The sequence below is a fragment of the Mobula birostris genome, chromosome 20 (assembly GCF_030028105.1).
Source record: "Mobula birostris isolate sMobBir1 chromosome 20, sMobBir1.hap1, whole genome shotgun sequence".
NCBI lineage: Eukaryota > Metazoa > Chordata > Chondrichthyes > Myliobatiformes > Myliobatidae > Mobula > Mobula birostris.
Genome location: NC_092389.1, coordinates 6,882,137 through 6,905,915, shown reverse-complemented (window position 1 = coordinate 6,905,915; position 23,779 = coordinate 6,882,137). Strand labels below are relative to the sequence as shown.

The window sequence follows — 23,779 nt, the reverse complement described above, 5'->3', positions numbered from 1 at the left end:
AAATAATAACATCACAGGATCTTTTGCAAATCTCTTCCTCTGCAACATACTTGGTAGTTATTCACTGGAGAATGATGGAACACTTCTGTTGTATATCTGACTTGATCAGAATAAACTTGGTCTGTTTTCATTTAAGAAGCTTTTTTCTTATTAGTGGAAGTCTCCAAAGAGCATGCTATTTTGAGGAGTCAGATGTGGTCCAGTGTGTAGTACTATTTAGCCAGTGAAGGTTTCCAGGACTGATGTTGTTGATCACATGATCTGTGAAGCATTTCCGGTGCTTGTATTGTTAGAGGTGCCAGTTCCTGGATGGGCTGATGAGCCAAAAGTCCCACCTTTGGGTAGAATGACTCCCCACAGTGTCACTTTGAAGAAGTGAAGTGGGTACTCTTGAATGTCACATCCTGAGGTGGCAAATAGGTGAGAAGAATGCAAGATTTTATTTAAAAAGTAACTGAAACAAAAAAGGTGATTGCTAGAAAAGGTGGAAACCAAAGAGAAACAGCCAATGGGCTTTCATAGAGCTCAGAATTGAACAGGACAGTTCTGATAAAGCATCGTTGTCATGAGAGGTTGAAATGGTTTCTTTCTCCTTGGATGCTACCTGACTTGTTGAGTATTTCTAATATGTTGTAGTTTTTGTTTCTGTTAATAAATGGGATGGCTACGAATGAGAAGTGGGAAGCAGGACAGAGGGGAAGGAGACTGCTCATTATAAGAACATTACAAGCCAAACTATTGTTTTTTGATTTTGAAAAATATTCTGTTTTAGCCTTTGGGTGAAAATATTTCTTCCTTTGCCTTCACGTGGATGCCACATGCTTCCTATTGTAATTGTCATCCAACTGTTCAGCAGAAATACTATCTTATTGTTTGATGGATGGTAACTACATAGAGAAGCTATGAAGTTGTTAATGATTATCTGCAGAATGTTTGTTCGGGTAAGATTGGGCTGCCTCTGGAAACAGTGGTATTTCCTTGCTGTGCTATGTCTAAATGAGTTAAAATAATTCTCAACCAGACCAGACTGTACACCACAGCCATGTGGTGAAGAGGCCGGTGGTTTCCCAGGTCGAGGTCTAAGGTGTCTATGGTACTGAGGCTGCACAATGGCTTCAGCTGTTTTCTCCAGTATCTCAAGGACACTGTTTATTCCGCACCCACAATTACTAAAATAGAGATGATCAGGTCATTGTATTTGTAGAGAAATTTCTTCTCTCATGCAGCACATAAAATGCTGAAGATCAGCAGCATGTATGGAGGGGAATAAACAGTCGATGTTTCAGGCTGAGACCCTTCATCAGGGCTGGAAAGGAAGGGTGCAGAAGCCAGAATAAGAAGGCAAGGAGAGGGGGAAGGAGTACAAGCTGGCAAGTGACAGGTGAGCACAGGTGTGGTGGTGGTGGGGTGGGGGAGGAGGCAGCAAAGCTTTGGGTGTCAGAGTTCAATTCCAGTGCTATCTGTAAGGAGTTTGTACGTTCTCCCCGTGAACGTGTGGGTTTCCTCCGGGTGCTCCAGTTTCCTCCTACATTCCAAAGACAGGCTTCTTAGTAGGTTGGTAGGTTATTGTAAGTTGTCCTGTGGTTCAGCTAGGGTTAAGTAGGTGGGTTGTTGGTTGGTACAGCTCGGTGGGCTGGAAGCACCTGTAAATAAACAAGGTGGAAGAGTGGGGATGATGTAAGAAGCTGGGATTGATAAGAGGAAATGGTAAGGATTGAAGGAGATGGAGTCTGACAGGAGAGGACCGTGGACCATGGAGGTACGGGAAGAAGGAGGGCACCAGAGGGAGGCAGTGGGCAAGTGAGGAGAAGGGAAGGGGTAAGAGGGGAACCAGCACGGGGAATCAAGAGCGAGAAAGGGGATGGGGGAGAAATTACTGGAAGTAGGAGAAATCGATATTTGTGCCATCAGGTTGGAGGCTACCCAGACAGAATATGAGAGGTTGGAGGAGCGATATGAGTGTGGTCTCATTGTGGCAGTAAAGGAGGCCATGAGCTGATGGGTCAAAATGGGAAGTCGAATTGAAATAGGTGGCCGCTGGGAAATCCTGCCTTTTGCTGGGATGGATGATGTTTCAGGAGCTTTTGAAATGACTCCATTTACTTCCTTCCTCCGATTAGAGCAATTCTTGCTGTTGAATGTGTGAGGCAGAACCCTTCCCTATTTTGCTGAGACTAGGGAACACTTTTTGAAGAACTAGAGCATCTTCCCATGGCTCAAAATGGACAGCGCTATTGCTCAGCCAGTACTGATATTGCTTCATAGTCTTGGCCAGATGGGTTCAATCCTGCCCCGTGGTGCCATCAGTGTGGAGTTTGTATGCTTTTTCCTGTTATTTCCACCAAGTACTGCAGCTTTCTTCCATAAGGTGTGCTGTTTGGTAGGTTATTGATAATCACCTGTAGTGAGGGTGAGTAGCAGAGAATTGGGCTGGGGAAAGGGGGAGCAGAACTTATTGGACATGTGAAGGACAATAGGTTAGAGGGAAATGAGAATATGAGATTGGTCTGAGAGCTAGCACAGTTTCACTGGGCTGAATAGCCCACGCAATTGTGAATCACGAGAAAACCATATTTATTCCCAAATAACTATAAACTATCTTTCTTTTAAGTTGCTGAATGATGATCTTTCTAGCTAAGTTCTTTCATATCTCTTTTGATTAAAAATATTACTCCTCAGGGCAAGGGTTCCCAATGTTTTTTTATGCCATGGACCCTTACCGTTGACGAAGGGATCAGTGGACGCCAGGTTGGGACCCCCTGCCTTAGGGTTAGATTTTCAAATGAAATTTGCTCTTCGTGATGCACTAATGTACTCGAGACCTTTGTACCTCTTCCCCTTTGTCAGATTGTTAGTTAAAATGGCAACAGCAGATAAACTAGGTATATACAGAAATGTTGCGAAATCTCGTGCAAAGCTACAGAAATGTAAAATTGTTCTTTCAAAAATTGGCATTGGTCTTAAAGTAGCTCATCTGGCAGAGCTTTGAGCAGTGGACTCCAAAAAAGTCCCAGGTGCCATTGGTGGATTGTGCCAAGATACGTGATCCCAGCTAATAGAAATGGCCACAATGTCCCTGGCTATGAAGGAGGAAAGATAATCCAGGTGATTTTTCTCCCATCTCTGCTGAAAGTAGCTTGTGTTGATCCCCATGAGGTTCTTTAACTGGGCAGCATGGAAATATTTGTCTCACTGTGAATAGGCGCTTGTAGAAACCAAGGCTTGCAGTTCTATAATATATTTGCATCTTCAATGTCCCAAAGCACATGGCCAATTAAATACTTCAGTAATGAAGTAAAAGGATGCAGCAGCCATTATGTATACAGCAAGATGTTACTGAGAGAGGTACAGTAATAATCAAGTGATTTCCCCCCTCCCCCCCAATTATAACCATTTTGGAGCCGCGGTTTAATGTTTCATGCAACGGTCAGCAGCTGAACTCCCTTAATCTTGAACTTGGTGTCAGCCTAGATGATGTGGACACCCCTCTGGTGTGGAACTTCAATCCCGTGCCTGCAGGTTGAGAGGCAAGGGTCCTGGTATTTGGCGGTGGCGGGCACTCCAAAGGTGGCTGCTAGGGCTGAAGTATTACAGGAAGGAGGTGGGTGCTTTGACAAGGCTACTGGGATGCTGCCTCATTTAGAGGGTAGGAGCTATAAGGTGAGGTTGGACAAACCTTTTTCTCTGGCGTGTCAGGGGCTGAGGGGAAACTTGATAGAAGTTTATAAAACTGAGAGGTCGATGGTCAGACCTTTTCAAAGCATAGAAATGTCAACAACTAGAAGCTGTGCATTTAAGATGAGAGGGGGAATGTGCAAAGGAAATGTGTGTGGCAAGTTTTTTTTCCCCCCCGGAATGTGATAGCTGCCTGGAATATGTTGCCAGGAGCAGTGGGGGAAGAAGCTATGATGGGGCTGGTGAAGGAGCTGTTAAAAGACACATGAACAGGCAGAGAATCGAAGGGATATGGATTATGTACAGGCAGAAGGTTTGGCATCAGGTCCTGTATGGTTACTGTGGGCCGAAGGGCCTGTTCCTGAGCCGTACTGCTCTGCATTCTGTGTACTGGACAACAATAAATGACTGCGGAACAGGAATCCAGTAAAAGCAACAGAACCTTTGGGACAACACACACAAAATGCTGGAGGAACTCAGCAGGCCAGGCGGCATCTATGGAAAAGAGTACAGTCGACGTTTCGGGCCAAAACCCTTCAGCAGATTCATTGGGACAGCCGTGGTTCAGTAGTGGTTAGCGTGACACTATTACAGCTTGGGGCGTTCTGGAGTTTAGAGTTCAATTCCGGAGCAGTTCTGTAAGGAGTTTGTATTTTCTCCCCATGGAATGCATGGATTTTCCCTCAGTCCAAAGACATACCAGGGAGGTTAATTGGTCATTGTAAATTATCCTGTAATTAAGTTGGGGTGAATTGGGTTTTTTTTGGGGGGGCTTTTGGGGTGGTGTGGTTTGAGCCTACTCTGCAATGTATCGCTAAATTAAAAAAAAACTATTGAAAGGAAATATTTTCCTAAAGAATATTAGGAAATAACCAAGACGCATTGAACCATAATCAAGATTCAAATAACTAGTTAAAGTTGAGTATGTTATGAATGGGAGAGTCTAGGTAAAGACAGAAAGGCTGGGATGCTGGAAAAGAATGAATTCTGAGTGAAAGTGAGTGTAAAAATTTCAGAGGGAGGATGTGGAGAGATGATGACAAGCGTATTTAGTGCTCGGAAGGAGTGGTGGGAAGTTCAAAGTGCACTGAGCACAGAGATGTCACCAAGGATGAGAGAAGTGGTGACAGTCGGAAACTGGAGGTGAGGGAAGGCCCCAAACAGACAAATGCCTTTACTTGGATTCTGACTGAAAGGAAACAAGATATGTTTTGTGATTATAGAATAAATTTCTAAACTATTTTTTTGTGGACGTGTATTTATAAAGTTATCCTAGAAGGCTGAGTGGGTGAAAATAGGCCATAATCTTTGAACCTTGGTAAAATTTATAAGCAAAATGATCCTCTTCCTGTTTAAAAGTAGATGTTCTTCTGTTGCACTTGTGTTTGGTGTTTTGAATGTGGTATTTTAACCTATGAAGCCACTGACTGATGGTCACCTTGGGAAAACATTGCACAGTCAACCTCTGCACTTTTTCAGGAATGTTGGCATTCAGTCTGGTGTTTTTATTTTGCCTGATATTCACTGCTGACTCTCCAGAGAGAGAACACACAGTCCTGGCCTTTGGAAATTGGCACGTCAAGCGCGGTTTTGACTCTGATAAGAGATACTGTAAATAAATGGGAGCACAGCATGCAGTGCCCAGTGTCTGTACTCACTGTACTAGTGCCTTGCTTTTCTTGGTACAACGTCACAGTACAGAATGTACTTCCTATAAATATTGCACAAGACCATTCAGGTGGAGTGTTGTTTTCTTTTTCCATACAATAAAAAAACTCGAGGAATCTTGTATAAACATGATCCTGAATGGTCCAGATTTTGCTTGCTATAGTGCCAAGATTCCAATTTTGGTAAACAATTGTCTTTGTAAAGAAATGTTCTGCTCTTTTCCATTCACTGTGGCTTTGTTTACCCACAACTTACTAACCATAACCCATGTATCTTTGGAATGTTGATGGAAACCAGAGGACACAGAGGAAAGTCATGTGGCCACATGGTGAATGGACAAGCTCTTTACCGATAGCAGCAGGAATTGAACCGTGATTGCTGGCGCTGTAAAGTGTTACGCCAGCCACTATGTTACTGTGCCATCTTTTATCTATTAGCTTTGGTGGAACACATTTGCAGTTCTTCACATTTTATATGATCCACTTTCAACAGCTATTTAAAACAATGTTTATCAGTTATTTGACGGTTGCACAATATAACTGAATGTTGCATAATACTTGTTTTCTCTGTACTGTCAAATGGCAGACAAGTTAATTTTAAACTTTACTATGTAAACTATAGTAAATCTATAGAATAGTAACTGTAAACAGGATCAGTTTACAAACTGTCAAAATGCAGATATGAGTAAATAGCAATCAGTAACGACCATGAAATAACAATATTACAGAGTCCTTAAATGACTGTAGTTATCCCCTTTTGTTCAAGGGTGTGATGGTTGAGGGAGGGGTAGTAATTGTTCTTGACTCTGCTGGTGTGAATCCTGAGACATTTGTACCTTCTACCTGGTGGCAGCAGCGAGAAAAGATCATGGCCTGGGTAGTGAGGATCTTTGTTGCTTTTCTGCGGCAACATTTCATGTAGATGTGCTTAGTGGTTGGGAGGGCTTTAGCCAAATCCACTACCTTTTGTAAGACTTTCTGCACAAAGGGATTGGTGTTCTCAATACAGGCCATAATGTAGCCAGTCAGCATACTTTCCACCACACATCTATTGAAGTTTGCCAAGGTTTTTGATGACATGCCAAATCTCCGCAGATTCCTGAGGAAGTAGAGGCACTGTTGTGCTTTCTTTGCGATTGTATTTATATGATAGGTCCAGAACAGGTCCTCTGAGATGGTGACACCCAGGTATTTAAAGTTACTGACCCTCTATGGTCTCACCACCTCTGATCCTCTGATGATTACTGGCTCATGGACCTCTGGTTTCCTTCTCCTGAAGTCTACAATCAGTTCCTTGATCTTATTGACATTGAGTGAGAGGTTGTTGTTATTACACCACTCAGCCAAATTTTCAATCTCCCTCCTATATACTGATTTATCACCACTTTTAATACGGCCCACAACAGTGTAACAGCCCACAATTTACCTTCCCTGTCAAAGTTGACACTGTTAGCGTCAGTGGTGGGCTCTGTGAGAGAGTCCTGTCTTGGCTGGTTGTGAAAATCTTGGTGAAGGATCTATGCTTCACATTTCATTGTACAAAGAAGGACAAATACACTCAGTGGCCACTTTAATTGATACCTCCTGTACATAATAAAGTGGCCACTGAGTGTATGTTTGTGGTCTTCTAGTCCTGTAGCCCATCCACCTCAAGGTTTGACATGTTGTGCAATCAGAGATGCTCTTGTGCACACCACTGTTGTAACACGTGGTTATTTGAGTTACTGTTGCTTTCCTGTCAGCTTGAACCAATCTGGCTATTCTCCTCTGACCTCGGTCATTAACAAGGCATTTTCGACCTCAGAACTGCCACTCACTGGTTTGTTTTTTTTTTTGTTTTTCATACCATTCCCTGTAAATGCTAGATAACACTGTGTGTAAATCTCAGGAGATCAGCAGTTTCCAAGATACTCAAACCACCCCATCTGGCACCAACAGTCATTTCACAGTCAAAGTCACTAAGATCACATTTCTTCCCCATTCTGATGTTTGGTCTGAACAACAACTGAACCTCTTGATCATACCTACATGCTTTTATGCATTGAGTTGCTGCTATTTGATTGGCTGATTAGCTATTTATATTAACAACAGGTGTATCTAATAAAGTGGCCACTGGCTCTAAATATCTTTAATGCAAAACAGAAAAGTTTCACCCACCTCGCAGTTTTCCACTCATTCAGTAGCTCATTTAAATGTTTTCTGTGTGGGAAAAGTTATTTTTGTGGATAATGCAAGACAGGAAAGATTTTTGTATATTTTTAAAACTAATGTGTAAGCAAATATAAATACTTGCCTGTGTCAAAAGGTTGATAGGAAATAGTGAGCATTTGTTACAAAAGACTTGACCTTCTAACTGTGGCTAATGTGCTTGTGATTGGTTGCTGTTTGCCTACATATTCTGAGTACTGGGCTGACTTGATAATGGTCCTAATTCTTGGAGGTTCTTGATGTTCAGAAGTTAAGCTTGAGCCTTGGGTATCCTTCAGAATTTATTGAATGCTGCTTATTGAGAAAGAAAATGGTTGAGATCTTAAAGGTGGGTAATTACACTTGAAATATTGAGGTGGGAGATCCTGGGTACTTTATATTGGAAGTGGCTGATGATGCTTGCAGTTTAAAGGGGGGGGATATAGTACAGTAACCCCTCTTTGGACTCTCCAAATATGTAGCATATTTTTTCTTTCAAGTCTATTCAAGGTTCTACTAATTAATAGTTTGTACCTAAACAGGGAAAGACTCATTAGTAAACAACGGTTGCGCTGGCAGCCAGTCAAATTTGTTCAGCATTCAGGCTTGTAGTCTGATTAGATTTTATTGTACGTGCCTTTCAGCTGATCTGAAATTTCACTGTGTACATTCGTTATGATTTAACTTCTGTTTAAAAATGCAATTCCTTCCAGCCTAATTCTGCTGTGAATCTTAAGTCTTTTCAGCAAGACCTTGGCAATAGAAGTTTTACCAGGGCAAAATGACCTGTAGTCATTTTGCAATAGTGAGTCATTAATACTGTGGTCAGAGATCTGGAGCTTGTTTTATTGCTGTTGTTGATCAGTTTAACATGGTTTAATACTAACAGTGGGTTGTGGTAAGCTGGAGTCATATCCTGATGCTGCCGTTTACATTATTTTGAAATACATTTTCTCTAAGATATTTCTAATGAGACTGTTGCATCACAGAAGTTAACTTTCAAAAGTCTGGCAATATTCTAAAGGGAAATGCATCTCCCTTGCACATTCAACTGGTGTTGAAAACAAAATCAAAGTTCAAAGTAAAATAAATTGTCCGTGTATGTATATGCTTTACTACCTTGAGGTTCATTTTCTTCCATGCATTTACAAATGCAATAGAATTTATGAAAAAGGTATACATAAAGACTGACAACAGCCAAATGTGCCTAAGAGGACGAGTTGTGCAAATAAATACTGAGAACATGATTTGCAAAAAAGAAGTGTCTGTAAGTTGTAGAATTAGTTCAAAGTGGTGATGAGTGAAATTATCCATGCTGGTTTAGTAGCCTGAGTTTCTGAAAATCACTGCATAACTTATAAGGTGAGTACGGTGTTTCCTCATGCCTCAGGTTGTGCATTACAGTAAGTGCAGACTTCTACGCATGAGGAGCTTACAGCTTGTACAAGATGCCACATACTGTCACTCTGAAACTTTCCACAAAATATTGTTGTAACCCAGCAAAGTAGTTCATCATATGCCACATTCTTTAAAGGGGTGACTGCTTTAAAAACAAGCAGTCTTTACAACCTTTTTATATGCCACAATGGGATAACTAGAGCTTTATTCATTTGGCTGGTTCATGGCTGAATTCACTCTTAGTGTGTAACCGCCAGTCTTGTGCTCTGAACTAGCCTGCATCACTCGGCTTGCCAGGATCAGCACTGAGCTGGTCTCTTGGACGGAGGATCACACCAGCTCCTGTTAACTTAATGGGTACTTGCAGAATAGTTGTAGCTAACATGGAGTCATAGAATGTGCAAACTCCAGACAGTATCAGGGGTCAGAATTGAACCCAGGTCACTGGAGTTGTGAGCTTTCTAAACTGGAAGAAGGCTCGTATCAATGCAATAATAGGTCACCCAGCCAGAGTATAAGATTAAAGATTGACCGTGGAAACTACATTGGGAAGAGTGGGTGATCTTTAAGCGGAAATGTTTAGGTACTTCCCCGCAAGAGGGAGGGGTACGTGAAACTGAGTTTTGACTCATTGGATAACAAGTTGGAAAAAGAGATGGAATAAAAAAAAAAGACACGTACCTATATGCCTGACAAATGTTTCAAACAAGAGCCAAGCTGAAAACAATAAGTTAGGAGGGGAAGTAAGATGTTTCACTATGGATGTGGAGGGATTGGAGGGTGGATACTGCAAGTGGATAACGAGAAAAGACTCTCCACAGTTTATTCTTGTCTTGATGAGAATAGGAAGTTTTCAGGAAAATCTGAGGCAATGCTTTGAAATGGACCAAGGGAGGTTCGGTTGACTCTTTGGGTCTTTGACAAAAACCTCATGTGCTGACCACTCCCCAGTCCTTGAAGTTGTTGTTTTGTGCCGGTCAGACTTGACATTCAATGACTTTACCATTGCTGAGTCCATCGCCGTTCATAGCCTGAAGATCCCTGTGCCAGGTTCAATCTAGCTTCTGGTGCACAAACGCATTGTAGTGAATCATAGGAATGAATCAGAAGACAGGTGTCCTTAATGAATGACTACTCCAAGGCATATCAAGAGCACAACAGCATGCTGCCTACTTGTCCAGATGAGTGTTGTCCCAACAACACTCAAGGAGCTCAACTTCACCACGATAAGGGAGTCCATGTGATTGTCGTCGCATTCACATCCTTGAATATTCACTTCCTCCACCATTGGCACAAGGGCTTCAGTGTGTATTGTCTCATGTCTACACTTGTGCAGTCCCAAATCTGCAACCTCTACATGAAACGCCACTACCTTCACATTCCCCTCCAAATGACTTGAAAATGCTGTTATTTTGTTATAGTTATGACTATATCCTGGGACTATCGAACCAATAACATTCTGGGTATGATTTAATCAAGGGTGTAACAGTTCAAGAAGCAGGTCAAGGACAATTTAGGATGAACGTTGCACCTATGTTCAGGTGATGGAAAATGAACAGCTAAGTTGAGAGAGTCTGCTTCAGCTACTCTGAGGTTTTAACGTGCAAATTACATAAGAGCTATTTTGTGCATGGTTTATTGCAATAGCGATCATTTCCTGCTCAAAACCTGCCCTTTGGACTGTGTGCTTTCAGGAATGGTTGGCCTCTTTCCAGTACCATGCAAAGACATCATCGGCATGTGCAATGTCTATTCCTCCCTACTGACCACAAATATTGCAATAATGTGCAATCTGTAGCCATGTTTATAACCCCAAGTGAAAGGAGGAGCAAACCCAGCAACAAGTCACCAAGTAGAGGAGAATGAAAAGGTCTTCACTAGGGCACTGATATGTAGCTGTCTGCATGAGCTTGCCAAGTTTTAGAATATTCACACAAAATTACTGGGTCTCCTAGCATTACTTGTGATCTCTGCATGGTGATGAGTCAGGGCTGGTTGATAATTAGGGGGCACGTGCAATTTGAGCTGCATCGATAATAAGACCATAAGCTATAGGAATAGAATTTGGCCCATCGAGTCTGCTCCACCATTCAATCATGACTGATCCTTTTTTATCCCCCTCCTCATCCCCACTTCCAGGCCTTCTCCCCATAACCTTTGATGGCATGGCCAAACAAGAACCTATCAATCTCTGCCTTAAATATATCCAACAACTTGGCCTCCAGAGCTGTCTGTGGTAACAAATTCCACAAATTCACCACCCTCTGGCGATAGAAATTTCTCTGCATTTGTTTTAAATGGATGCCCCTCTATCCTAAGGTTGTGCCCTCTTGTCCTAGACTCCCCCACCATGAGAAACATCCTTTTCACATCTACTCTGTTTAGACCTTTCAACATTCAAAAGGTTTCAATGAGATCCCTCTCCCCCCCCCCCCACCATCCTTCTAAATTCCAGTGAGTGCAGACCCAGAGCCATCAAATGTTGCATCAAGTAATTGGAATTGTATGGTTGTAATGTGCCAGGGTTTGATCTTGCACTGAAGCCGCATCATTCCATCATCTCGGCCTTTGTCCTGATCTCTGTTGAAACCTCCTCGCCGTGCTCCCTAATGGTTGTGATCATGATGGGGTGCCATTTGAAGGGAACCGTGCAGGTGCCACCTTTTATGCAACAAACTGCAAACCCCACCTTTAACAATTTTCTTCAGAGAAAAATGTTCCCAATTTTGTGGTGAGGGATATTTCCTGACTGGAGTTGGCACTGCATACCGTTTGCAAGTCACGAAGGTTTGAATCCAATGGAATTAATTATTTACTCAAACAAATGAAATTAAATGTAGTTAAGTCAACTTGTTTAAGTAATAAAAAAAAGTTACCATTGGCTTCAGTCTGCATCCATTCCTTCCGATGGATAGAAGTCGTTCAGATTTTATTCTAGATTTCTCGAGTTAGATTGGTCGTTAACAATGTAGCATTGTAAGATGCCAACAGGGAATGGGATTAGAAGGGAATATGAGTTTAGAGCAGCCATAGCCCATTCTGGTGCATTAACCCATTCTGTCTTCAACATCCAGAGATGATGATTGCATTGCAGTGCTGTTATTTATAAACTAGTACCAAGCAATAAATTATTATTAATTACTATTGTCATTTCTGAAATGCTCAAGTTACAAGAAAATGTCTCAAAACGCTTAATGCTGGTGGGGGGGAGAGGTAGAGAACAAAATGAGATGGTGGGAATACTGTTGGAAAGAACAACAACATGGATAAATAGGATGTTCTGCAGTTTTTAACCTTGAAAATTTGGCAAGGGAACTGAACAAATCGGCCACTGAAGGAACTTAAGGATAATTCAGTATCTTCACGGATGTTGGGCTGAAGGTAATCACGGAGATGGTATAGAGGGAGATTGCAGGCAAATTTGAAAGCAAGCGTTCAAGTTGTACTTAGTCTTAAAGAGTGGATTACATTAACAGATTACATAGGACATGATATCAGCCCATAAGGTACAGGACCAGAATTGGGTCATTTGGTTGATCAAGCCTACTCCACTATTGAATTATGACTGATTTTTATGCATTTAAATTTTAAAATTGCAGTGAGGGTTTGAAAGTTGGGAGAAATTGGGAGGAGAAGAGTGACAGCTGATAATTATGACCTTGGCTAATGGGTTTCTAAAAGAATAATTGTTTATTGGTAACACACTCAAAATGCTGTAGGAACTCAGCAGACCAGGCAGCATCTAAGGAAGAGTACAGTCGACGTTTTGGGCCAACACCCTTCAGCAGATGTTGCCTGGCCTGCTGAGCTCCTCCTGCATTTTGTGTGTGTGGCTTGGATTTCCAGCATCTGCAGATTTTCTCTTGTTTGTAATTGTTTATTGGTGGAGAGATAATAGTTCATGGTTTTAGCATTAATTTCAAGTCCATGCTTTGACTTAGAGGACCGAACAAACTCGAACGTAGTTGATAACCAAGGGCTTTAGAATTAACTGGTATTTACTTGCCATCAAGTACATTCTTTTCAGCAGTTTTTTTTAATAGTTATTTTTGTGCTGCATTGAATCCAGAGTAACAATTATTTCATTCTCTTTTACCTTTCTGTACAGGAAATGACATTAAACAATCTTGAATTTTAAATCTTGAAAGTAAATTAAGTATATAACTTGTATGGTATCAAGGAGACAAATGATATGTTGTGAATAATGCAATCATACAAATATAGCTATTGTTAGTAATGGATATAAATCCTATTGCAAGTAAAATTTTAATTTCAGCTTCATATAATTCCAATTACTTGATGCAACAATAGGTTGTACTTAATAATGGAAAAATTATAAATCACTTTCCAAGCTGCTTGATGTGAGAAATTTTGGATTAAATGGATTTGGTCCAACTTGCAACTTCTGAATTGAGCTACAGCAGCTTACTGAGCAGCATTACAAAAATAAATACTTGAATTATTATAGCATCTCTCATTTTCTTCAGAGTACTTTGCAACCAAAGAAATACTTTTGAAATGTAGTCCCTGTTGGAAATGTGCTTTGAACAGCAAGCTCCCACATTCTGCAGTATGATAATGATGAAATAGAAATTAAATGATGGTTTAAGGTTTAATATTCACCAGGACACTTGAAGGAATGTTGCTTTTTGTTGAAATGATGTTGCTGATATTGAGGTGAAGAATCAGTAATTATATCATTAGACAACAAATTTTTTCAAAAGTGTTGCTTCCTCAGAATTTTTTGTTGTTTATAATAGACTGCTTGAAGATGAACACAAATATAATTTCAGACTACTTGTATCACTTAGGAATTTGGAGAAACAAGAAATTAACTTTTGTTGAATATAATGTGTTTAATTGCATAATGGTGCTGATGCTTTGCAATGGTTCAACTAAGTTAAAAATATTTTGTTAATGATTTTCATTTGTACTCAGTGTCTAAGGCTTCTTGCTTAAGTGTCCAACAATAATTCACCAGCATTGATGGATTCCAGTTACCCTGGCATCTTTTCTCCATGACCGCAATGTCTTGGAGAAACCTTTCACCGTGCTTGTCACTAACCACCAAGATTCATAGGGAAGAAGTCTAAATCGGAATGCAGAAAATGAATCTTTAGTGACATGTTGCATTTCATGGTTTTATATGCTTGAAGCATGTTGTCAACCAGCTGCAGGCAGTTTGGTGCTCTGTAGATGCCAAGAAAAATTTCAACAACTTCCTTGAATGCCTTCCATGTGATTTTCTCCGGTCCCACTAGAAATTCTTCAAATTGCCTATCATTGATTTGTGGACCAACAAAAATGCTTTCCTTAATCTTGGCATCAGTTATTCTGTGAAACATCTGTCTCAAATATCAAAATCCTTCATGGAAATTTTTGTGCCTGGTGATAGCAAATTCCATCCTTACAGTCCTGAACCCAATAATTATTACTAAAACCTGTCCTACCATGCAGCAGCCGCGCTGCCTAAGCATGCCCAAGCATGCCTGGACAAGATAGGAAACTTTCCAGCTTGCATTGTAGGCAACATTTTAATTGACTTGAATTATGAATTGAAATAATAAACATAAGTGATTTAAAAAAATGGTGCATGATAGGGAAATTTCATGGTGATTTTCATTATCAGTAGCCCAAAATTCATAAGATACACCAAAAGCTATTCAGGCAGCAAAATCTTTGTTGTCCAGTGTAATCACTCCCAATCCCCTTTTCCCATTTCCAACCTCTCATAAAATCTGTAGCACAGAATAAGGCCCTTCGGCCCACCATATCCTTACTACCCTGGAAGTAGTGGAATGCACAATTTTGCAAAATAAGAATTGCTTGTTTCACTGAATTAGAAAAACATCAGATATTTTTTCATGTCCTGAGAGATATTTATCGAAAGCAACATTTATTAATTTAAATCTGAAAATAATCTTAATAGTAGTTATTTTAAATATTGTTAATTATTTTACTAATTGAAATGTTGAAGTAAATATTGTATTTGAAAGGACTTTTTTCCCATCTGGTCTCTCTCCATTTACTTTCATTTGAGTTAGCCTCAGGTCCCTCAATAAGTATTGCAAATTTGGCCTTCCTTACACAAATGGGTCCCAGTACCACTGAAAATTATTTTGTAAATGTTCTTGTGCTTTGTCCAAACATTTAAATAAAAGTAATAGGATCTGGGTTTGTCAGAGCAGGAGTTCAGAAATCTGTGAAACCTGCTTTAGATTACTTACAGACTGCTGGGCATTGCGATAAACAAGAAAATGTGAATCCAATCTGATTACTGAATCATCTGCTTTGCTTTAGAAGCAGATTTGTTTTCAACAATGGGCCACTTAATGCTATCCTTTCATTGTCAAACTCGGGCCACTTGAAGGGAGCGTAGTGATTAGCATGATGCTTTACAGCACTAGTAGTTGGGGTTCAATTCCTGCCAATGTCTGTAAGGAGATTGTACATTCTCCCTGTTTCCTCCCATATCCCAAAGACTTATTGGTTAAGGTTTATAAGTTATGAGCATGCTGTGTTGACACTGGAATCATTGTGAGACTTGTGGACTGCCCGTCCAACACATCCTCAGACTGTGGTCATTGACGTAAAATGATGTATTTCATAGTATGTTTCAATATTTATATGTAATATTACAAATAAAATTAATCTTTAATCTCTTTAAACATAGAAGTTTTTAGATAGTTGATCTGGAGAGAATGTTTCCAATAATGACGTGTCTAGGTCCAGAGGTGACAGCCTCTGAATAGAAGGACGTCCCTTTAGAACAGAGATGAGGGGAGGAATTTCTTTAGCCAGAGGCTGGTGAATCTGTGAAATGGCTGTGGAGGTCAAGTCATTTTGAAGACGTGGTTGATAGGTTCTTGATTAGTCAGGGCTTTAAAGTTTGCGGGGAAGAAGGCAGGAGAATGGGGTTGAGAGGGATAATAAATCAGCCATGATGGAATGGCAGAGGAGATTCAATGAGCCAGATGACCTATTCTGCTCCTATGTCTTATGGTCTTATGGTTTGCCAATGAAAGAAAAGCAGCAATAACTATTGTTGGAATGTATGACAGCCAAATAAAGCACAGCAAGCTTCAACAAGCAAAACTTGGAAAAGAATAATATGGCTTTCTCAATGATGTTTGATGAAGGACAATTGTTCAGGTTGTCAGAGTGGTCACCTCTGATCTCAGAGCCATAGAAAGCAATGGAGTCTAAAAAACAGCAAAACAGGCTATATTCACCAACCCTGGAAACACCTCTCTATAAATGCCTCGGAGTTATCATTTCAGAGGACTTGTCCTGGCTCCAGCATATAAGTGCAATTACAAAGAAAGCACAACATTGCCTCTACTTCCAGTGTAGCTGTGGTTTCACTCCCCACCACCCCCCCAATTTTTCACTGAGCTTTGTTCAGTGCTTTTGAAATGGTCTTGTACCCTTCCCCAGATCTGTGGTTCTCGCTTCTCTATTATCATTTCCTTGACTTGTCTTGAAAGCTGTTTTGTCTTCATTTTGGTTTGGTTTGTTGAAAATTTACCATAATGTTGGACCACACAGAGAGAAGGGGTATTTACAGTATTCTTGTAAAATCATTGAAAACAGGTGATACTCCAATGTTGTACATCAACAAATTGGGTGAGTTTGTAAGGTAATACAGTATATGCACCTGAGGAAAGTTTGTGTAGTATTTACAAAGGGAGTGAATACTTTTTCAACCTGTCAATTTTGTTTTTTAATTTCCAGTAAGTTGTTGACAGGTTTTGGAGTTTTACTTTTGATTTGACAAGATGCACAGTGTTTTGTAGATTAGCTCAAAAATGCCACTGCAATATATTTTAAATGTAGACAATGAGACAGTAAAATGTGAAGATAGTTGTGGGGACTGAATACCTTTTAAAGGTTGACAATACATTTTGAACTTTGAACTATGTTATTTTTAATAACATTTGGTTGCAACACTGGGGTATCTCCCTACACCCTGGAGTGAAACTTGAACCCATGTTTGTATCGATAGTGAGAATGTTACTTGCCAAGGCCTGGCTCCTCCAGCACAGATTAAGACTGTATGTGCACTAACTGTAAGGCGAGGAAGAAGCAGCATATGTTTATTGTATCTTTATTTTTCTGTTTAACCACTTCAAGTTTTGGGTGGATTTCATCTACAAAGAAGATAAAGTTCTTTAGCCATGATGATTTTATCTGGTACCACACCTTCAATATTAAACACACAAACACCTTTTATATTTTCAGTGTTACATAACTGATTCTTTTTGTTTTTTGATCTTCTCGTTCAGTTGGTCTTGAGACTATTTTCTATCAGTTGACATCTCTAATACTTTTCACTTTGGCTTTCACTGTGAGTGTTGGTTTGCTGATCAGATAGGCCACTTCCTGTTTTGCTCATTATAGCCACCGTTGAGCTTGGAAACAAAGCTTTATTCATATTACAGTTCTTTTGATAATATCGTCTAGTAACACCACACCTTTTAACCTTGCAGTGTTTGTAGAATTGTACTGTGCTTAATTTTTAATTTACCTCATCACTTTTTACTCATCACCTGGGAAGAGATCACATTCCATTTATCAATTTTTACTTGAGAGCTCAACATTACTTGTTTTATTTTGGCTCAGTCTCAAGTGGTGAAAAGTTGTCCAGCAGTGAAGAAGTGTTCTTCTATTGGAACAGAGTTAACCCTTGAGCTACTGGGGCACACAGTGATGCTTGCTGTCTGTGGATGAAGGGTTGGTTCAACTTTGTCTCCTTGGCTATATACTTGATCACTCCAATTTGAACTCAACTGGAGGCAAACAAAGTACTTGTAATATTTTTTTTCTTTCCTGACCCAACCATCCTTTTAAATCTAATGATTGCAAACATGATATTGATCAGTCTGGTGATTTAAAAAAAAAATCCAGTATTGATCAAGTAAACGTACTAATGCTGAACAAATATCCTGACCTGGATCAAGTAGTGAGCTGGATTGTAGAGCACGACTAGACCAAATGCATATCCAAATGTTTCATCACAATGTACACCTAACTTGAACTGATTGTGGTTGACCTTACACTAAGCAACTTGGCTCTAGTTCAACTTGGGCTGAAATCTTTGACACTATACAGACCCATCAGTTGTCAATTTAATTGAAAGAGTCCGTTTTAAAGATATGGAACTTAATTGCTGACTTCCCCCTATCATTCACATCCTAGAGGGTTACTGATCAGAAAGTCAGCTCAACCAGCCACAAATATACTTTGGTTAACAGAGCAAGTCAGAGTTTAGGTATGGAGAGGAGCTCCCCTCTTGACATCACAAATTCGTTTACTCATTTTCAAGTCAGATGTGTAAGGGAACGCTCTCCAGTTACCTGGATGAGTGCAGCTGTAGCAATACTCAAGAAACTCGATGCTATCTGGCACCAAACAGTCTGTTTGATTCACAAAACATCAACTGTTTATTCCTCTCCATGCAGTTCTGTGCAAAAGTCTTGGGCACATGTAATAAAGTTCTGTAAAGCGAAGATGCTTTCAAAAATAATGAAGTTAAAAAGTTTCTAAATACCAAAATAATCACTAGAAAGTGCAGTAAACAATTTTCAAAAAACTAAATCAAATCAATATTTTGGTGTGACTAGCCTTTGCTTTTAAAACTGCATCAATTCTCTCAGGTACGCTCATGCAGTTTTCTAAGAAAATCGGCTGGTAGGTTGTTCCAAGCACCTTGGAGAACTTCTGCAGACTTAAGCTGTCTCGCTCGCTTCTGTCTCTCCAGGTAATCCCAGACAGCCTGATGGTGTTGAGATCAGGGCTGTGTGGAGTCCATACCATCTGAAAATACATGTAAAAAGATTCTAAGCTACCTAAGACTTTTGCGCAATACTGTAGACGCTGCCTGAGTTTCTCCAGCATTGTGTGTGTGTTGCTCTGGATTTCCAGCATCTGCAGAATCTCTTGCAACTTGAGGTAGCACAGTAACGTAGCTGTTAGTATAACACGTTTAGAGTGCCAACAACCTGGGTTCAATTCCACTGCTGTCTGTAAGGAGTCTGTACGTTCTCCCCGTGACTGCATGAGTTTCCTCTGGGTGCTCTTGTTTCTTCCTACAGTCCAAAGGCATATGGGTTAGTAGGTTAATTGATCACATGAATGCAATTGAGAGGCATCCACTTCCCTTAAAGTGGCAACACACATCAAATGTGCAGTAAAAAAGGCTTGCCTTCATCATGAGGGACGTGGAATATCGAATCAGGAAGCCACAATGCAGTTATGTAAGACCTTTTGGTTCAGTCGCACTTGGAGTATTTGCGTGTAGTTCTGGTTGACCCAATACTGGAAGAATGTAGAGGCTTTACAGAGGGTACAAAAGAGGTTTACCAGCATGCTGCCTGGACCAGAGAGTGTGCGCTGTAAGGAGAGTTTGAACAGACTTGGGTTGTTTTCTCTGGTGGAGACCTATTAAAAGTTTATAAGATTATGAGAGACCTAGATAGGGTAGACAGCCAGAATCTTTTTCCCAGGTAGAGATGTCAAATATTAGAGGGCAGACATTTGGGCTTAGAGGGGGGAAGTTTAAAGGGGATGTGCAGTGCAAGCTTTTTTTTAATATACAGAGGGTGGTGGGTGCCTGGTTATGCACTGCTGTGGGTAATACTGGAAGCACATACTATAGTGACATTTAAGCAGCTGTTAGATGGCACTTAAATATGCAGGTAATGGAGGGATATCAATCATATATAGGCAGAAAGGATTAGTGTGATTTTGCTTCAAGCTCGGCACAAACATTGTAGGCCAAAGGGTCTCTAGCTGTGTTTATAAGGGAAGTTAGAGGCTGGGAATAAAAGATCCTCTTGGCTGCAGTACTTGGCTCCCAAAGATATATAAAAGTAAATCTTCACATTTATGTTAATACTTTTGAAGTACAACCAGAATCCTCTAATGAGGGTTAAATCTCTGCCTTGCAGCCGAGACCTGCTCCTCAGGGTTTCCTCAGCTTTGCTCTCCTGTCCTTTTGATGAGTGGGTGCTGAGACCCAGATGCATTTTGTTTTATGAATCACCTTGTCTGAAACTGTGATATCTCTTTCCTATTTCAGCAGGTGCAAAGGCCTTTGTTTGTGACCAGTGTGGAGCACAGTTCTCTAAAGAAGATGCCCTGGAAAGTCATCGACAAACCCACACCGGTACTCTTTCAAAACTTTATCTTGTACGATTTTTGATCTGTCCCTTTTTAATTGATTTTCTTGAAGGCAGTCAAGCATCTAAGTCGTTGTAAAGCAGAGCATATGGACAATTAATTTATAAGTAGATCTTGGGACCAAACACGTGACTAAAGTGGTAGATGGTAAGGAGTATAGTAGAGGATAAAGTGCAGAGCCTGCTGGAGAAGGTTCCAGAACCTGGCACTGCGATAGCAAGGTCTTGGACAGTGTAGCACTGGAAGCAGTGATGGAGATGGGAACAATGAGAAGGCGGTAGTCCATTGGGTTGCTAAGGTCCAAAATGTGCTCCCTGGAAGATAATGGAAGTAAAATCTCTAAAGCTCACTTTGTATTCTGATAGAGAGTCATACATCTGAAGTGCTGCCTCCGTTTTTCTCACTGCAGTTGCTGCTAGGACTACTGAGGATTTTTTGATTTTATTTCAGATTTCCAGCCACAGCAGTGGTTTTTGGTTTCCATTTCTTAGAAAACATAGGGAAGATACTTGCAGAGTCCTATGGGGAAAGAGGGGGCAGTAGGACGGACTGACTGACTGTATTCTCTCACAGGACATGTGCAGGGTTGAATGAGCCACAAGTCCCCCTGGATTGTAGGGTGCCCTGTAAAGGATGGGTTTGATGTTCTTTGCAACGTGATGATGCAGAAAATGATTTTGCATCCAACTAAATACTGCTCCCTCATTAAGTAAGCCTTGTACTAATTCCCTCAACCAGCTTTCAGTAGCCACTCCCCCTTTCCTTCTCCTTCACTCTATAATTTACAGGATTTTTCAAGTCGCATTCAGAGTCCTCTGGACATTGTTGCTTAGAATTATAGTAACTTCATGGAACAGAAGGAGTTTGCTTAACCCAGTAAGATTACACCGCCAGTCATGTCACTGATATAGTTCATTTACTGTGTGACGTCTTTGCTGTAGGACATTGAAGATTTGTTTCACAATTTAAAAAAAACTGAATTGCAATCCACCCAAATGTTGAAGGACAGATGATGTAGTTACTAATCATATTTGTCATTGGAATGATATCAAGAACAGTATTTACCACTATCAAATATTATTTCAACTCACCTGATTAAAAGTTCATTGACAAACAATAATTTAAAGCCAATTTCTGGTTTACTGCAAATATTCTTTAAGCTGATTCATTGCATTGGCAACCCTTCCAGAAAGTGGTTAAAAATATTGAGTTACGAGTGGCTTGTTATAGTTCTCTTGACTGCCAAGATCCTATTTATATTGGACAGGAATGAGGGTCAGACGGTTGATGTTGCAAAATGAGTTTGCAAAGGTCACAGATCTTTTTGTGATGTTAACTCTTTCTCTAACCATATTGCAGAAATGAGTGACCACACTTAAGGAAAAAATGCATTGTTTTGGAAAGAAAGCATGTATGGTCCCAAAGTGATCAAGATCTTACTTGCATATTATAATTCTGGAATCCTCTCCCCAGTAAATTGCAAGACTGACAAGGTCATTATGATTCAACTGTTATATTGATGAGGTGCGCTCATGATCAAACTGAAATGTAGTCAGCAAACAGTGTGACTGTCTGTGAGCTACTCAGTGGCTGATTACAGCTCAGGATTCAAAATCAGAATCAGGTTTAATATCACCGGCATATGTTGTGCAATTTGTTGTTTTGTGGCAGCAGTACATTGCAATACATAATAAAAACTATAAATTACAATAAATATATATAAAAGAAACTAAATTAAAGAAGTAGTGTTAAAAGAAGGCAAAATACTGAGGTTCATGGGTTCATTGTTCATTCAGGAATCAAGAAGAAGATTGCTTAGTGTCATTTCCAGTACACAAGTGTTAAGGAGAACAAAATAATTGTTACTCTGGATCCAATGCAGCACGAGAAAACGCATAAAGAACACAATAATTAAAAAATACAATAGATACATAAGATAGCTTATGTACATTGATTGTATGTCCATAAGGTTTCGCTAGGCACAGGAGTGTCTGTACATAAGGTGACTGACAGGAAATGATAAAGTAGTGATGGTTGGAGGTATGGAGGGGTGAGTTAGTGGGTGGAGGTGTTGATCAGCCTTACTGCTGGGGAAAGTACTGTAATTGTTTTTGAGTCTAGCCCTTGGTCTATCTTTCTATTTCAATGCCACCTATGGTGGACTCCAGCCACCCAACCCAAAACCTGCCTATTGACATTGGGTCAAGTCTGTGTTCTGTCAAAACATTTGGATTTTGTTCAGTGCTGTCCTCAGGACAGTATGACACAATGTTAGTAGACAGTGCTCTGTTAGACAGGTATTCAGGCAGGGAGTAGCTGAGGGACGTTGATCTGGAATGGCAGGGTAATTACTGGATGTAGATTTCAAGTTTGACTGTGGGGTGGCAGTAGGGTGTGATGTTCAGCAGGAGGGTGAATGGGGACCGGTGATCAGATTTGGACAGCACTTCCCAAAGTATTGGCTGAAATTTAGTTTTGGTGTCCGTTGGTGCAATCTGCCCATGGCTTGCGGGAAGAAGGATGAGTTTTGGCCAAAAGTCTTCACCCAGGTTGGGAGGACCTTTCTTAAGTGCATATGTCCAGTTCAAGTTGTTGATGTCCAGGCATATTGTTATGCAAATGGAGTTGATGAGGGGAAATATCACAGCCATTTTTTTTTTGATCAGCTGTGCTTGGCCGTGGGTCAAGTTTCAATTTTATACTCAGAATTACCAATCTTTCACCTACATCAGCATAACGCTATTACCAGATTCAGTTCCGCTGCTGTACATAAGGAATTTGCACATTCTCTCCATCACCATATGGGTTTGCTCCGGGTGCTCCAGTTTCCTCCCGCAGTCCAAAGACGTTGGTTAGTAGATTAATTGGTCATGTGGATGTAATTAGGCAGCAGGCATTCACAGGGCTAAAAGAGCCTGTTATTGTGCTGTATCCAAAAAAAATTCTTTCTTTCCACTACTATCTTACAACATTTGTATATCCCCCTTTAGCACAACAAAACTCTGTTTCACGGGAGTAAATTTCGAACATTAATTTGGTATCAAGTCACTTCAGCAGATGTTCATCACAAGAGAAATGTTGAGAGGGATAAAGGTATTCTAAAGCTTGGTGCCCAAGCAGCTGAAGGCATAACTGACGAATGGTAGAGTCTGAAATGAATGAGACTAGAAATAAAGGTATTGATTACTTGGAAAGATTTAAGGTCCAAGGTGCAACAGAGAGAGAAATGATGGAAAGCAATGGTGGAACTAGAATACAAAAATGAGAATTTTAACATCAACTCCAACTATTGTCACAATATGTTCTCTTTTACAGACAGTTTTTCAATGTACTGGTTTGTGCTGTTTTGAAAATGTATTTCCATTGGTATTTCACTATTTTAATTGAGAGAGAATAGGAAAGAAGGATAGAATGGTTTTTGAATGATAGGTTGAAAAGTGGTCCAGTGGAACTGGTTTTGGATGCAAAAATATGGTCTGTTGGTGCTGTTGATCAGAGGGTCCAAGGCTCAGCTCTCCATGACATTATTTTTTAGAAGTGTCATTTGGACAATCGAAATTTAACACTTGAGGGAGAAGTAGATGCAGAAAGAATATTTCAATATGCAATCACTCTATTGATCAGGCCAGTCTGAAAGGTACTGATAGTTTCGCTGGTAATTTGACAAATAG

At 40.3% G+C, this 23,779-nt stretch overlaps 1 protein-coding gene across 2 annotated transcripts in view; it reads left to right on the top strand.

Annotated features, from left to right (window-relative positions):
* zbtb16a (zinc finger and BTB domain containing 16a) overlaps nt 1–23,779 on the top strand; it is a 276,018-nt gene that overhangs the window by 152,664 nt on the left and 99,575 nt on the right. For both annotated transcript variants that reach the window (XM_072283921.1, XM_072283922.1), the window contains exon 4: nt 20,008–20,094. In XM_072283921.1, coding sequence (XP_072140022.1) covers nt 20,008–20,094 — 87 coding nt within the window. The remainder of the gene's footprint in view (nt 1–20,007; nt 20,095–23,779) is intronic.